General features: G+C 39.5%; 1 protein-coding gene across 1 annotated transcript in view; it reads left to right on the top strand.

Moving 5' to 3' along the window:
* nsg2 (neuronal vesicle trafficking associated 2) overlaps nucleotides 1-17,316 on the top strand; it is a 62,177-nt gene that overhangs the window by 43,172 nt on the left and 1,689 nt on the right. Inside the window, exon 4 of the mRNA XM_084729881.1 lies at nucleotides 13,070-13,180. Coding sequence (XP_084586007.1) covers nucleotides 13,070-13,180 — 111 coding nt within the window. The remainder of the gene's footprint in view (nucleotides 1-13,069; nucleotides 13,181-17,316) is intronic.

Genomic DNA, 17,316 nt, shown 5'->3' with positions numbered 1-17,316 from the left:
TTTGTGTCTGATGTCACAGTTATGGCTGCAGCAATCTTTTTCATTATCTGCTGTTTATTCTATAAAACGTAGAAAAACTGTGCCAAGATGCCCATCAAGTTCCCAGAGCCCATGGTGATGTATTCAAATGACTTGTTTTGTCTGGTCCAACAGTCTGAACCCCGCAGATACGCAATTTACAATCGAATAAAACAGAGAAAAGCTGCAAATCTTCACATTAGAAGCTGGAACCAGAGAAAATTTCCATATTTACTTGACAAATAGGCCTTTTTCCACACAAGACATCATAACATGTTACGGTAGGAAGACACACAGGTGCAAATAATAAAACAAATGATGCTGAATTGTGCATGTTGGCTCACTGTCACACTGTCAAGGCTTACTGGGACACTTGAATAAAATTGGAGCCATTGCAAATGTTGTTAGTAACACCTGAGCGTTTTCTACTATGACAAGACAAAATTCCATGAAAAACATCCTATAACACACTTTTATATGCAAGACCATAGAGAGTCACTGCAAATCGGAGTCCAGTTCCTTGTGTGTCCAAACATTTATGTCCAGTAAAGTTTTTGGATTTAATCTTCTTACATGAAATCAAAGTTTTGCTGTTTTTTTTAATGTGTTGTTACAACACTCTGACTACTTACTAAGTCACTGGACTTGTTTTTTTCTGTAATGCCCTATATGCTTTTTTGGTGGGCTATAGGAAAGAGTACGTCATAGATCGTATGTAGTTAATGTGACCAGATGAACTATTAGAGCGCCCAGTATCATTTTACCAGGACTTGTACCCATGTCAGTCTAAGCTTGGCCTACATGCACCAAAGGAGTTGAACCCATGGTTGCTGTGGAGGACTCACACCCTCTCCACTCAGTCTCTGCTGTTCCTTTCATTGTTGCAGTGCAGAAGTCACTGATGACGTGCTGTTAGGTTCATGTAGCACAATAACTCAATCTTCTCTCTGCATTTCATGATGTTGCTCTGTTTTGTCAATGTTAAGTTTATTTATTGTACTGCTGTAATGTCGGTAAAGACTTGTTTAAGTAATTAGCAACATATTCCCACAGGATAATGTCATTTTATTAGACTTCATTGCAGCGTACTGTCATAAGGGATAGGGCAGTGTGTAAGTGTGTGTGGTGTGCAGGTGAAGGAGAGCAAGCGGCAGACTGCCAGTTCTTGCAAAGCAGGAACTTAAACTAAGCAGTACGTTGTCAGTCTGGCGGTACATGTACAGTATGTTTCAGTATGTCAGTTAATAAATGCTGCAACTGTTCTCAAGACTAAGAAAAGTCTTGTTTGTTGTTTCCCAACTGCTTGAAAAGCAACGGGGTTGGCCCCAGAATAAGCTAAGCAGGAAAGGCTAACATTAAGCTAATGCTAGCACTGAACCTTTACAACATAGGCTCTGCAATCATGTCCCTTTCAGAGGCTTGAACTGCAGCGTCTTTTTTGGGGACGTGGTAAAATAAATCCATAGTGATAGATGTCTGGTAGTGCTGATCTTTAGGTGTATTAACAGATCAATGCGTTGATCTTGACATGAGACTGACCCTTCAAAATGAACCCCGTGGCAGGCATCACATGACTGTAGTGTTGCGGTAGTCGTCACAGCCCTCCTGTGAACACATAGTTAAGGTGAGCAGAGCAGCCCACTTAGGGGAAGCCCTGCTGATCACCTGACTTTCGTGTTCCTTGCTTCTTCTGATTTCCTTTTAATGATGCTTTCTGAGATGTCAGCAATTAATTATGGCCGCAATAACCCGGAATTACCCTTTAAGAGCCCCCCCCCTACACACACACACACACACACACACACACACACACACACACACTTGTTCTGTCTTTTACTGCTGGACGTTTATTCTGGTGGACACATACTGGCTTTCGCTGCGATCTGGTCAGTGACCTTTAAGCTTTTTTTTTTTTTTTATTCTTTTTGACAAGACTTTCTCTCTGCACTGGCTCACCCTGTCGCCAAGTTCATTAATTTCATTAATCAACAAACTTCCCCTGAAGGCATTAGAAATTATTACAGCCGAGATAAAATGTATTTAATATTAGAACTTTTCTCATTTGATATTAATAGCTCTTTTTAATGCATGTAGCTCATGTAGAGATGTCAGCACAGGGCTTCAGAGCAGACGGAGAAGAGAATAATCCATAAAAACCCGCAGGATTGAGCTTCCTCTGTGCTGCTGTTGAGGAGGTGTCAGAGGCGTAATAGGAAGATGAATGAAAAAGAGTTGTTTATATTTCTTTCACTGGTGTATTGATTGATGCATCAACTGATATCCCTATTGTGTTAGCTGTCTGCCTGTCTGTCTGCCTGTCTGTCTGCAACTACACTCATAGAAATAAAGGTACTAACTACAACCATAAAGAGTTATTCAGCTTTCTTCGTACCTTTTCGGAGAGTTCTACCTAGAACTGAGTATAAAGGGTTGTACATAGAATCATCTGTGAAAGGTTTCACCCAGAACCTTCTATGTAAGAATCAACAGATGACCCCTGGTGTAATGGTTCCATCCAGAACCCTCTCTGGGGTTTCTATCCAGAACCTTTCCACCTTCTAAGGGTGCTAATGAGAACCCACCCAGGGGTTTCTATCAAGACCCTTTATATATTCCAAGAGTTTTATCTAGAACACACTCAGGAGGTTCTATCAAGACCTTTTTTTATGTTCCAAGGGTTTTATCTAGAATGCATCCAGGTAGTTCTTCTGAGGACCTTTTAAATTCCAAGGGTTTTATCTAGAACCCAGGCAGGAGTTCTAGCGAGAACCTCTTTATATTCCAAAAGTTTTATCCAGGACACACTCAGGAGGTTCTACCAAGAACCTTTTTATATCCCAAGGGTTATTTATATCTAGAACCTACCCAGGGAGCTATAATGAGGACCTTTTTATATTCCACAGGTTTTATCCAGAACTCACCCAGGGGGTTCCACTGAGAACCTTTTGATACTTCAAGGGTTTTATCTAGAACATACTGAGGGAGTTCTACTGAGAACCTTTTTGTATAATTTGCAACACACTAACAATTCTACCAAGAACTTTTTTATATTCCAAGGGTTTTATCTAGAACCCACCCAGGGGTTCCACCAAGAACTCTTTCATATTCTGGCACAAAGAGCCTTTGACGAAAGAGGATATCAGTAATTCTTAACAAACTATTAATTTGGAAAAGGGTTCTTTGGATGAAAAGTGTTCTTAATGGAACCCTTAATCATACAAACAACACTTAACAAACCCTTTCTTCAAAAAAAGGGTTCTTCAGAAGCAAACAGCTGTGGGTAGAACCTCTGCCATTCAGGAGAGAACCCTTATTTCTGAGAGTGTACCCAGAGAGTGACTGAGATTCTCCTTCTGCCCCTTGATCTCTATCATTCGCTCTCTGCCTGCGTTTTGCTCGCTGCTTTATTGTCTCTGTCATCGCCTCCTTTATTTCTCACTTTGCTCCCTCCTGTCACTCTGATATCTGTTTTTATCAGTGTCATTTTTTTTTCCCTCTCCTGTCACACACCCACCCCCCTCTCTGCCTTCCTTCAGACACACACGCTCACATGTTCTTCACTTTTTTCCTTGAGTAAATGCGAGGAAGGTGTCTGCTCTCCCATATGGCTTGTCAAGTTCCAGCAGCGAGGGTGTGGGTGGTGTTTTGCATTCTAACATAGCGTAGTGTTAAAAAACAGGAGAGAAATCATATGTTGATTTAGTGGTGAACCAGGCTGTGAAGAAGCACATCCCTTTAGGAAACTGCCTTTGAACTCATGATGCACTGCACAGCCGTAAATAATTGAGGGGAAGTGGGTTTTGTGGAAAATATCAGACTTTTGAATCAAATATTTTCTACCATCCAGATAGACAGAGAGAGTCAGAGTTAGAGAAAATAAGCAGGTGCTGTGTGTGTCTGTGTGTGTGTCTGTGTGTGTGTGTGTGTGTGTGTGTGTGTGTGTGTGTGTGTGTGTGTGTGTGTGTGTTATGAGACATGTGGGTAAACATAAACAATAGGTAGACTGTGGATGCGTAATCTGCAGTCAGAGATGAGAAAGCTGGAGAACAGAGGAACAATCCTACTGGATCTTTTATAATCTGGTTTGATTGTTTGTCTTTCTCAATAATACACGACTGTCTGCAGCTGCCTGTTGTTTCACCGATAGGACTCTGTGATGAAGTAGAACAGAAGACAGGAAAAATATGACAGTTAAATGTTGTATTTTCAGCAAAAAATGCCAAATGTTTGCCAGTTCTACATTCTCAATTGACTCATGTTTGATGGGAGATCACATTAGAATCTGACAAGATTTCAACTCCCCGAAAGTGAAACTGAAGCATCTTGATCGCCCCCTGCTGGCTGTCTGGCGGCGGTATAGGCCATAAATCCTGTGTCCCCAGTATGTGGGACATTGGCCAAACTAAAACATCAAACTATACATCAAATACATTTTCCCCAAAGGTGGCTTTTTGTCATTTTACGTAGTTCTTATCATGCTGATGTTTGGTTTTAATTAGTAATTTCATGCTTAAAGGGAGGTTTCATGCCGTAATTGACAGTTTTAGTCCTGCTCATGATTGAGGTGGGTGTATGAACTCAAAAGCGCAGCGACAACCCTGATCACTGCTGCACAGGTTCTGGTTCCAAATGATGTCATCAGTGCAAGATGGCGGCGCTCGTATCCGCAACATTTTGATTTCAATTTTGTACAGTGGGAGGTAGTGGAGACGTCCATCTTTATATACAGTCAGTGGTTCAGACGTAGCGAACATTTAACTCACGTGATCAATCAGTTTTCACTCTGGCAGACCTCTTATCGGCCCCATTGATCTATGTACATCCATGATTGATTCCTCACACTGGTGGTCTTGTTGTTTCCTCTTCCTCTGCTTTGGTTTAATGGTTTTCTGATTGGAGAATTGGCAAAACCTACTGCTTTGAACCAGCTCCTAATAATCGCATGACAGTTATGGATGGAGACGAGCATTTATTTGCATTTTCTTTTGCAGATTTACTTGAAATTTGGTTCAAATATGTGATGCATTTGGATGGAAACATGGCAAATGAGGACCACACAAGACCTGAAGTACATGATGTCTAAGAAGTTTGTCATAGACACAGATACAGCAGTCTGGTGTATTCTGAAGATGTGCCCAACAGTAATATTAGATAATCTTGGCTTAATTGGGATCAAATTAGATAATCATGATCTCACAGGCATCCAAGAATTAACAATTCCTAAGTCTCACCCTTTTGTGATCCAGTAACAGTTGAGTTTTGGTACGTCGGTCAACTTTCTTCAAAACAGCTTCAAAGTTTGGTAATCTTCTTTTAACAAAGAGAAGCCAAGTACATAGAATATTTAAGTACAGAAAACAGGACAGGAGAAACTTGACTTAATTGTCATTGGAGCACAGAGAGAAAGGGGGCGGGGCTTAGGAAGGGTCGATTGAGCAATACTAAGCAAGTAAACTAACGGGGGCTTTGCTTTGTTGGAGGGGAAGCCTGTGGTCTCAGACTTTAGTCAAAACAAGCAAGTAGACAACATTAGCCTGGGCTTCAGGAAATTAGTCATTTTCTGTTTTTTCTGACACTCTTTTTATTTACCAGTTAATCAAGAAAACAGTCTTATAAAGATACTTTTTTTTTGAGAGAGAGAGAGACATTTTAAGTTGTTTTGAAGATGTTGCCACTTCAGTTTGTTTCAAGGACGTGATCACTTTGTGATCTATTGTGTGAACAACTTTGTTTGCCCTTTCCTTCAAATCTTGTGACTCATTCTGAGGTTTTTTTTCTGTTGTCATTCTGTAACTTATTGTTATAACCCCTTACCATGAGTCTTAAAAATGTAGATTTTTCAACTCAGCTTTTGGTTGAATAAATGTTAAATAGTACTTAGAAATCTTCAGATGTGTTGCTGTGTTGCAACATCATACACCGTCAGTATAAAAGAGGAAGGGGATGAGTCTGATTAGATTTGTTTATTTTTTTTGTGATTTATATTTTGCTCTCAAGCTTTTATGTGTCAGTTCCAGTTTGATGTGGGCAAACAGTGTGAACGCACAGGAGGACCTGGATGCTCGTAAAATGCTTTTCTGCATAAAAACCTCACTCAGCGCAGCTTTAAATGCAATCAAAATGTTTTGGGTTTTTTTTATCTTTGTGAATAGAAACACAGGGTTTCTACCGGCCCTTGGTGGATTTGGTGAAACGATTAAAGCCCCAGCAGTCAGTCCAATCTTTACTGATGGAGCCAGTCCTTGTTAAGGACACGTCGCTTTTAGTCCAAATTATAGCAGCATGCTGTGTTTCTACCTGCATCCAAGAAAAACAAACGCGTGTCTGTTATCTGTGCCGCACAGCAAACAGGATGATGGCGGTGGTGGCGGTGATAGTGGCGTAGGATGGCACATACTGGGGCGCTAATGACAGAACAGCCATATCGACTCTACTCCACAGAAAATAGGATGATGTTGACGTGGGTGGGCTGCCATGCTGGGATACTAGAGCCTCACACTGGCCAAAAAAATAAAAAAATCCTTATTCTCTTCTATTGTGCTCTACTGCATTTTGTTATATTTATTTGCTTATATTGATGTGACCTCACCTCGGGCACAGATTGATAAATAAGCGCATAATCTTGTCAGAGGAATAATGCGTCAGGCCAGTTGATACGGGCAGATAAAAGTATGAATCCACTCCGTGCACGGTGGGAGTCTTCATCCGTGAGCTGTATGACGACCTCCTAAGGTTTACTGCGGAGTTCAGCCAGATTATGAATAATGGAGAAAGGTCAGGATAGATTTTTAATGGATTTATACGCCACATGGCCGAGGCTGCATCAACAGGGATTGTGGAGCAATCGTTTCTATTACAAAGGGTGGGTTATGTTCTTGACTGAACTGTTGCTCTGACGTCTGCTGCTGTGTTGAATCTACAATGAACATGTCACAGAGCGTTAATGTCAACTACACTCTCCATGGCAAGATTAATATCACCAATCTGTAATTGTGAGCACAGAGTGGCCAGATAATATATTTTATAAGAGGCAGGAAGTTTCATTCAATAAATAATATGTTGAATTACAGTTACAGTACCCTTCGTTAACACAGTATTGTCTACATTATTGTTTAGACTGATATGTATTTTGGTTACAGATGTGTATTTCTAAATATGGACTGGTTCAGTAAGTCTTTTGGACAATCATTTTGCATTTGTTTTGTGAAGAACATTAAATTAGAGAAGTTCTTAAAGAGTATCTTCGATGTTTTTGTACCTGGACCCTATTTTCCCATGTTTTTATGTTTCTGTGACTAATGAGGACCACATGTTTTTTAAATTGAGCTGCAAAGTAATTCTGTGGGCAACTCAAAGTATATCAAAGTTAATGCTTGTTTTTCCACTGACCTTTTTTAATGAGTAAGAAACAGCTGTTTTATTTCTCTTGCCAAACTAACCAGACTCCCTTTGCTAAACTGTCATTTTAATATTATCATCTTCATTCAAACACAACAGAAACTAAATAAAACTCACCAAAAAACGTCTTGGCTCATCTTTCCACTGTTTCAACCATCACCAGCAAAACAAACCCTTTAAATGTGAAAATATTCTACCTGTACACGCTATTTCTACTTGCTGCTTTTCTGATGTCCGACCTCCCTCTCGCTCCTCTCCTAATGTTTTCACATCTAACTCAGAGAGAGTTGGTGATTGTAGGAACAGTGGAAAGACGAACCGAAATGTTTTTGTTGAGTTTTACTTTGTTTCTTTTGCATTTGAATGAAGACGACAGTGATGATTTTAAAATTGCAGGTTTGTCTGGTTAGTCTTTTAAAAAGGTGTACCTCTGTACCAGCCCTGTCCATAATGTCATCAGATGGTTAGAATAATGGTCTGAGCCTGTCAGCGGCAAACACAGGCACTTGTAGTTGACCTAATTTGACTGTGTGCAGTTACCTGTAGGGATAAGTTGCAGCTCAGTTTCGCCTCTGCCATCTGCAGAGCTTCCCTTCAGTCCTGGACCAGTTTCAAAACCTGTTGTCCACATTAAAGTCACCAGTCCAGGTTCAAAATGACCAAAGTTACACCTGTCATGGTCTATTTCTCTGTTATATATCTTCCGTTTTAGCTAATGTGTGATGAGTATTGTAATTTTATGAGTTCCTGGATGGGTCCGAAGAGCATGAGAGATGAAGAGAATGAGTAAAAAGAAAATCCCGGGTGCCATAGAAACTGTCTTATAATAAATATTTAATTCTGTTACTACATTTACATTTTCTTCACGTTACTCATTTGTGATATTTATGGTTATTAATGGCCTATAGCTGTTGCTAATGCAATGCATTAGAGTTTAAGCTCACATTAACACTATAGCTAAAAGCTATCCAAGCCTCTCTGCACCCTAGCCAGAGTTAAATGCTCTATTTGATATTATGGTAGATCATCTCACCTCCCATGCAAAGTGTATTTTCAGTTAATGTTATGAGATATGTCACAACGTGCCGTAAAATAAGAATTGAGTGAGTGGGTTACGCAGAAAAATCATTCAAATCCATGCAGTTTAGTTGTGCAAAAGAGCAAATCTCCTCAGTCATTAGCGACTTAAGTCTTCATTTCATGTTTCAAAGTGTCTAAGCAAAGTTGGTCTCTCCACATGCATAAAACACTCATTGCTCGCTGCATGATATGAGCAGCTTTATAGTAATCCTCTTCTTAATAAGCCGTTTCATGTGCATCACCATTCAAAAAGAGGGTCAGGGTGGGCCTTAATCAGTCATTCTACGTCTGTCGCCGCTCCAAAAGGCGGGTCACTGTGACTTTAAACATGTCCTTTTAATGCGTCGCAGTGTGTAATGTGGGAGATGTAATTTACAGAGAGTGTCAGCGGCGACCAAGGCTGAGAGTCGTGTCCTCCTGTTGACACCAAGTAAACAGTCACTTAGCTTGCGTGTCCCTGTCCACCCCCACAACGCTGATGGAGACAAATGATCACACCCATGTGTAATTGCTCTGACATCCCTGTGACAGATCATATGGAGAGCAATAAATTGGGAGTGGCTTTAATGTCAGTGTAGAAATGGAAACAGGACATTAGAAATATTCATCTTTTATGAAAGATTCTAGCTTGTTCAACTTGTTCAGTGGGATAAATCTGACTTTTATGTTGCTGGGTCGTCATCTGTCCTATTTTTGTTAACATGATATCTTAAGAACGCTTAAGATTTTTGAAAGTTCAAGGTTACTGTGACCTAAAATCCATCCAGCAGCATTCATGTGAATGCAATATCTCAAGACTGTTAGATGAAATTTCTTCAAACTTGGTCTTTATTATACTGGAAGTTTAAGTTCAGATTTCAAGGTCACTGTGACCTCATGTCCATCACGTTGTCCATCATGTCCATCAACACAATATCTCAGGAAAGCCTAGAGGGAATTTCTTTACATCTGGCATAAACATCCACTTAGACTTAAGGATGAACTGATTAGATTATTTTCTCATCAAAGGTCAAAGTTCAAGGTCGCTGTGACCTTGAGTCCATCCGCCACATTCCTGTGAATGCGTTATCTCAAGATCACTTTGATGGAATTTCTTCAGTCTTCTGGCACAACTGCTCACTTGATCTCAAAGGTGAACTGATTAGATTTTGGAGGTCAAAGGTCAAAGCTCAAGGTCAGGGGTGACCTCACATCCATCACATTCTCGTGAACACAGTATCTCAGGGAAGCCCAGAGGGAATTTTTTTTACAGCCGGCACAAACGTCCACTTGAATTCAAGGATTCAAGTCAATCACAACAAAATTTCACACAAATATCCAATAAGGTGAAACGATCAAGTGATGCCATTTTATATAGAAAAGGTCAAAGGTCAACTGCACTGTGACATCATAATGTTCAGCTGTCTATCAGTCCTCTGTACAGTCTCTGTAATATTATCCTCTGAGTGAAGACAGCATGTTTCTGCCTGGATATTATTCCCTGGAATCATACACATAGTACTAATAACATACACTTAATACCTTTTACTAAATTCCTCACTACATATATTATATAGACATGGATGGAACTTGTCGGGTTGGCGGACACCCACAACTGTGAGATGGTAATTCTAGTTATTTTCGAGTGTTTGAGGAAAGTAGACACATGAACACCACACAGGTATTGACATGTGTGTGTAACACATGCATACCACAGTGGCATTTATGACAGTCCCATTTTTAAACACAGCTATCCTTTGCACTTGATTTGCATAATTCTAATTAAACGCTCACTCAGAAGCACCCAATCGGAGTGTCAAGTAGAAAGTATGAGGAAACAAATCCTTTTATATGTTAATCTGCTTTACTACAACATTGTCTAGCCTGCCAGGGAAATGAATATTTCACACCTCAAACTACACAGAGGCATTCTTTGCATCTGTTCACCAAAATAAATGTGTTTCTTCCATCATTTTAGATTAGCTCTGCTGTTGGCTGCTATTAAGCATTTTTTCACACTGCAAATGCATTTTGATTCTGTCCAGGCAAATACTGATAACATTTCACAGTTCCTTGTTGTGAAAACTGACCAGAACATTTTAGTTGGTTCCAGTTTTTTTTTTTTCTGTAATAATGTGTTTCAATTGAAAGGCTTAATTTGCACACTTGAAAACCTCAGAGCTGTTTGAGGTTTCAGAAAATGCTACTCATAAATCTGTTTGTCACCTCCGTATTTACAATAACAAGTGCGAGCGTTTTTCCTCTGTCGCTGCCTCTCGCGGTAAATTGATGGAAACATTAAGACAGCAGATGAAGCGCTAACTGATTTCTCTCGCTGACATGAATGCACCGACAGTGAGCACAGGTTGGGTGCCAGGAAGGATGCTGATTGATTCATGAGGCTGATTCAAAAACAAGATATCCAACAAATGAGATAATCAGCACCAAGGTCAGTGTGGATGGTCATTAACTGCTGGGCTAAATCATGTATGTATTTATATAATTTATTATAATATGGGAAAATATGCAAATCACAGCTACAACAGTCAAAGTGATGTTCAGTTCTATTTCCCTGGTGAGACTTGTATCAGTAACTCATCATTTATTCACAATTTGCTTGGAATCAATAATTTTGACATAAAAAAATAATTGTAAAATGATAGGCAGTATAATAATTGAGCAAGATGCCCAATAGCTCTTGATATATTCTGTACGTGTTTGTGAAAACATTGAAGTTGCTTCATTAAACGGCTTTTGTGAATACTCCGTTCTGATTGGTCGGTATATTATGGCATTCGATGGTCTGTTATGTCTGAATAGCAAACCGCTGCTATGGCTAACTTGCTATGGACACAGTTCTGATCATAGGTTCTGGAGGACTTAGCGGAACTAATAAAGAAAATTTAAAATCAGGTTCATGACAGAAATTTTTTAAGAGTAAGATATATTGCTACTAGACCGGACTCAACAGATGGGGGCTGCAACCAACAATTATTTTCATAGTTGATGAATCAGTCAATTATTTTCTCAGTTTTCTATAAAATGTCAGAAAATGTCAATCGGTGTTTCCCAAAGCCTAAGGTGACGTCCTCAAGTGTCTTGTTTTGCTCACAATCCAAAGATATTCAGTTTCCTGGCACAGAAGTTTAAGAAGAAACTTTTTTTTATTGAAAAAATTACTCAAACTGATTACTCGATTATCAAAATAGTTGACAATTAATTTAATAATTGATTAATAAACAATTATGCATTGCAGCTTAGCAATAGACTCCCTTTCCAAAACTGTAATTTTAATATCACTGTCAGCTTCATTCCAACAATCAATAACTCTGGTTTGGTCTAAATCAATCCCCAGCTGGGGGTATGAAGGAGAGAGGGGTGTGCAGGGCAGGTGACACTCAACAGAGGCCACAGCGCTGCACCCTGGGGAGAGATGCTCCGCGGTGCACTGGGATTTGGAGGATATGGAGGATGCACACTTTTCTCTGACTGAGAAAATCTGATATGTTCACATCACAGGTGATAAACAGTGTTAAAACATACTCATGTAGGCTGGTACAGGGATTAGGTGATGTGTGCTGAACTGAAAAAAACTGTTGAGCATTCATACTGGACAGTCAAATCTGAAAAATTCTTAGCCAGGGACAGTCCTACTGTACATTATCCCTTACTTTGAGAAAAGCCAAATGAATATTAGTCCACTGAAAGTTGATACACAAATTAATTATATCCCTGTCCTAATTTGATTGGTCCTTATACAAACAATGCTTGTTGTAGTGAAGTCCTTTGTATTAAGCTCACATCACATGACAAAATTTCACCGTCTGCAAAACAGGAGGTGATATCTCTGAGGATTACAAGAAGATTTTGTGTAAGCCGAGACAGCTCCGCGGAGGCTTTGCTGAGCTTTGATGGTTCAATTTTGCAGGACATTTGTAAATTTAACGAGGAGGGGAAGTTTTCATGCATTTTAATTTCACCATTATGTATTAAAGAAAAAGAAAATTAAAAGACCTTTTTCAAAGGAGACATTTGGACGTGTCACAGAAAGAAAAGCACAGGTGCAAATTATAAAATGACTGACTGCTGAATTCCACTTGCACATAACTGAGCCAATGTTAATGTTATTAGTAACACTTGTGCTTTTACTGCTATGACAAGTCTGCTGTGAAAATGGCTTATTATGCTGAAGGGCCAAAGTTTATTATGTAGCTTCCTGTAGCTCGACAAAAACCAGAACAAAGACGGAAAACAAGAACACAGCAGAGGAATCATCCTCATGTACTGATTTACTTCAGTGACTCGGTGTCTTATATTTGTCCATACAAGGTGTCACAACCTCAGCCATTCATCACACAGCTCAACAGGAACACCTTGCCTTGAGGAGCCATTGACCTCAGTCACCAGTATCTTACTGCACCATTTATTATGACTACACACACACACACATCAGTGTATACACTCCATCTTTCTTGCTGTACAACCCTAACCCTGTGTCATGTATATAAACCACATATTCACAGCCCTCCTTTATTGTTCTGCAGCACACACACATGCACACACACACACTGACCAGCGTTTGTCCTCCCTCCAGGTGACGATTCTGATCATCCTGGCCCTGGCCTTCCTCGCCTGCATCGTGTTCCTGGTGGTTTATAAAGCCTTCACCTATGACCACGCCTGCCCAGATGGATTCATTTATAAGGTAAGGCTGATAATTCGCCTGTATTTCATTTTACAGAGGTACAACAGCACACCTGTCCACGCCTACACAGTTAACAGCCCAGCTAGAATGTGAAGCAGGTAGAAGATTAGCCTCCACAGGATTTTTTTAAAATGATTTTTTATTACAGTTTTGATTTGATAAGATTGTAAAATATCCAAAAGCAGGTCAAATGTCCATCGCAATTTCCAGCAGCCCAAGCTCACATCATCAGATCACTCAGTCTGTCCAACCAACAGTTTAAAACCAAAATATATCCAATTTACAATGATGAAATGGAGAAAAGCACCACATTTGAGGCACTTGAACTAGTGGCATTTCTGCTAGACAAATTAATTAAAATTTAATTTTTTAACATTTTTTAATTTCTGTTAGTTGAAACAAAGGTTTTGCTGGCGGAGGGCTAGACGAAACGATAGTTATCACTCTCACACCTGTCCATTGAATGTGAAACTACAGCCAGGAGCTAGCTGGTTAGCTTAGCTTTGTTTAGAGCAAAGGCTGAAAACCATAGATGTATAGGCCTCATTAGAAATGGGTAGAGCATTGGAGAATTAATGGAGGGGCTCCATAAAAAAGCCACTTCCAGTTGAAAAGATATTACCCAGATCAATGCATGCTGTGCACTCTCTATCGGCTGTGGTCAAGCCGAGCTGGCTAGCTTCTGGTTTAGTCCTCAGCGGATTTGAATGGGGACAGAATAATTTAATCATGGGCTGTGACGCTCAGAAAAGCTTATCCACTGTTTTATAGCCGCTTCTTTCACAATGTCTAAGGGGGAAAAAAATGACATGGTTTGACCACAAGTCAATAACAATGACAAAGACACCAGCGTCAACAGAGACATGCTGTGCAATGAATTTTTTTTTAAAAAAGTGCAAATGTAAGAATGTGCAAAGTGCAAACTGTGTGCACTTCCTGGGGGCTGGAAACAGGGTGAAACTGACATAAAATCCACCTTCCAACCACTTTAAAGCTAATTAGCTTTATATAACTCATTTGTTTAAACCAGACAGGAAACAGTTTAAGAAGAGATAATTTGCCATGTTATGACCAGTAACTTCCTGGAGTCTCCGCTGGTTATCAACTGCTCAGAGCCGAGAAAAAGTACCACACATTCCTGCTGTTCTGAAACCTCATATTTTGTGCAATTACACAGTCAAGAAATAAATTGTTAATCAGTTTTATTACACAGCTTTGTTGAATACTTGATTTAATTATGGCATTGTGCAATCTCTTATTTCTGAACAGCAGACTGCTGCTGTGAATAACAGACCATTGTTATGGACGCAGTTCTGATCACAGACTCTTAACAGAAGCAATAAAATCATTTTTTAATCAATAGAATCATTTTTTGGTCAGTAAAATCATTTTTAAATCAATACTTTTAATCAAGTTATTGATTGTTTTACTAAGTAGCAGCGTAATAAGTGGTATAATGTGCAGTGAGCGGGTCATTATCGCAAAAAGTCCTGCATCACCCTGTCTGGGTTTAATATGCGATAATGCTGCTGGTTGTAACTTCATATTTAGCAGACAGATATGAGAGTAGTATCGACCTTCTCAAAACAAATAAGCTTATTTCCCAAATTGTCTAGCTATTCCTTTAAGTAACTGATTCATCAGCTTTTCTTACTACAGTTATATATTCTGTCTAAGTGTCCTTGCAGAAGGCACTGAATCCTCTTTGCCCTTCACTGTCTCCCTCTCTACATCCCCTCCGATCTAAATAAAGAATTAAAGGTGAGTGCACGGCCCAGCCTCCTACGGGAGAGGAAAAAAATAAAATACTCCTGCCCTACTTTTACTAATTTCTGAGGTCATGTTACAGGAAGAGGCTAACGAGGCTTATCAGACCAGCAATCATCAATCAGTGATATCAGTGATTTTGTTATGACCAGTGTAATCAAGTATAATTTCATGCTTTATTTCAAGCCAAAGAAAGACACTCCACTGAGGTGGCTCTCATAAGTCATTAGCACTGTCGACAATTATGAAAATTAGAGTATTTTACAACAATTAGCCTACCACATTATGATTACTAACTCTCGATCCATATGGCTATAAGGTCAGCCATCCCTATCCGACAATCTGCAGTCCAGATATGTGAAGCATCGGTGTCGAATCTTAAATGTGTTGCAGTATGTGGGTGCAGACCTCCTCTCCTCCCCAGCACTTATAGATTTCCACTGCACTGCACTTATAACGTAAGTTTCAAGGCAGTGTGTGAGAGGTCACCTTGGAAGTCTGTGTCTCTGGACAAATCTGGTCTTTTAGGTGGAATAAATGTATTTTCAGGCGCACAGCCTCTGCAGGGGCTCTGACTGCAGTCTGCAGAGGTATTATTAGAAGTGTCACATGCACGCTCACCAGGTGCAAAAGTGTCGATAGAAAAACGTGCACATGCACACACATACTATGGCACACACACTACACAACTGCACATTGTAGTGCTATATGGACTCCAAGTACACTGATATACACATGCTATCCATTACAGTAGTCTTTCCCCTCTATGTGCTTACATGCAATAGAAATATATTATTAACTTCAGAAATGTAAATGGCTTCCTCTATCTCTTCCCTCTAATAAAAACAGGAATGTATAAAAATAATTCTAGTTTTGTTTTGTTTTTATTAGGGGAGCTAATTTGTCCGTGACACAGTTTTACTCTTATCAAAGCTGTTCAAGCTATTCCATCACCAGTCTTGTAAGACATTTTTTGGTTGTAAAAACAAATGATTATGTTTTCTATCTCTGTTCCAACACAAGCAATAAAGCAAATCACCCCTTCAGTCCGAAGCCAATTTTGTTAATGTTTCCTTTTCTCGTGGTTTTATGGAAGTTAGTTACATACATCTCATTCATTTAAAATACATGTTTTATGCTTTCACTAATGTTAAGTTGGTGAACTAATTTACCTGTTGCTTGGGCCACAGACTAAAGGAAATGACAGCTCGAATTGACCCAAAACTAGCAGTTATGCTGTATTCAGATGTCAGATGCTGTGGCAATTAGTGTAGGGTTGTGTGGTGTGGGGGCTATATGTGCTTTGAACTTTACTGTTACCAAACAAACAGAAAATCATGTTTTATCTCTCTGATTCACTGGCTTTCTCCTCATTCGGTCTCTACTTTGATTGACCACGGCTTCTTAGTTTTGCTGTTTTGCAGCTTGAACTGCACCCAGACCATCACGTAGAAGCTGGTTACAAAAAATAAACCAAGTGTGCACATCAGCAAAACAACACACTACATAAAACAAGAAGAGCAGGAACATCAGAACACCAACTATAAATCTTTAAATGTTAAAGTTATGGCTGAAAATGACAACAGAAATAAACACATTTGGTGATTTTACATATCTCTGCAATTCTACTGCCAGTTGTCTTCCTGGACTCACAGTGATTCTGCCCATTAGGTCAGAATATTACTGAGTCATGCGAAGTGTTACCACTAATGTAGTATAATAATAAGTGAGTTAAATAGGTCAGTTTTCGGTAGAAGAGTAAGCAGTTTCACATTTCTCTGACTGACTGATTTGCACTCTGAGAGGATCTTGACAACAAGCAACTTCCATGGTATCGGTTTAGAAAATTTGCATTTCAATATTTTCTCATATCTCAGCCTTATAAAATATTAAAAGTGAGTTTTACTTTGTCCTACCTCGATAACATAGATGCTGCATGTTAGGGATGCAATGATTAGTTGAGGTAGTGAACAAAAATTGGTGACAAAATTTGTTGCCAACAGATTTAATTGTCAACAATTAGTTGGTTACAGCTGAACTAAACATTGTTTTTCCAGAGCTGATGGAAGTAGAGAGGGAGCCATCGTCTTGTTCCTTCCCATCTCTGCTGAGAGGTGCATGTGCACAATAGCAACCGGGGAGCGTCTTGTAAACCAACCATAGCAAAATGACTTAAATTAATAAATTCTGGAATGATTCTTGCATATCATCGGATTGCATCAGTAATGCAGGAACATTTGAAAATTGCTGATTGGACTGATTTTATTTTCGCGGCTGCACCCCTCTCTCTCGGTCATGTCTAGAAGGGAACCCTTGATTTGCAAAATTCTTGTGAGATTTGTACTGATCACTCTCGCGATCTTTCGTGG

The sequence above is a fragment of the Lutjanus erythropterus genome, chromosome 11 (genome assembly GCF_056507025.1).
Source record: "Lutjanus erythropterus isolate fLutEry1 chromosome 11, fLutEry1.hap2, whole genome shotgun sequence".
NCBI classification, from domain to species: domain Eukaryota; kingdom Metazoa; phylum Chordata; class Actinopteri; order Lutjaniformes; family Lutjanidae; genus Lutjanus; species Lutjanus erythropterus.
This window is presented reverse-complemented; position numbering and strand designations above follow the sequence as displayed.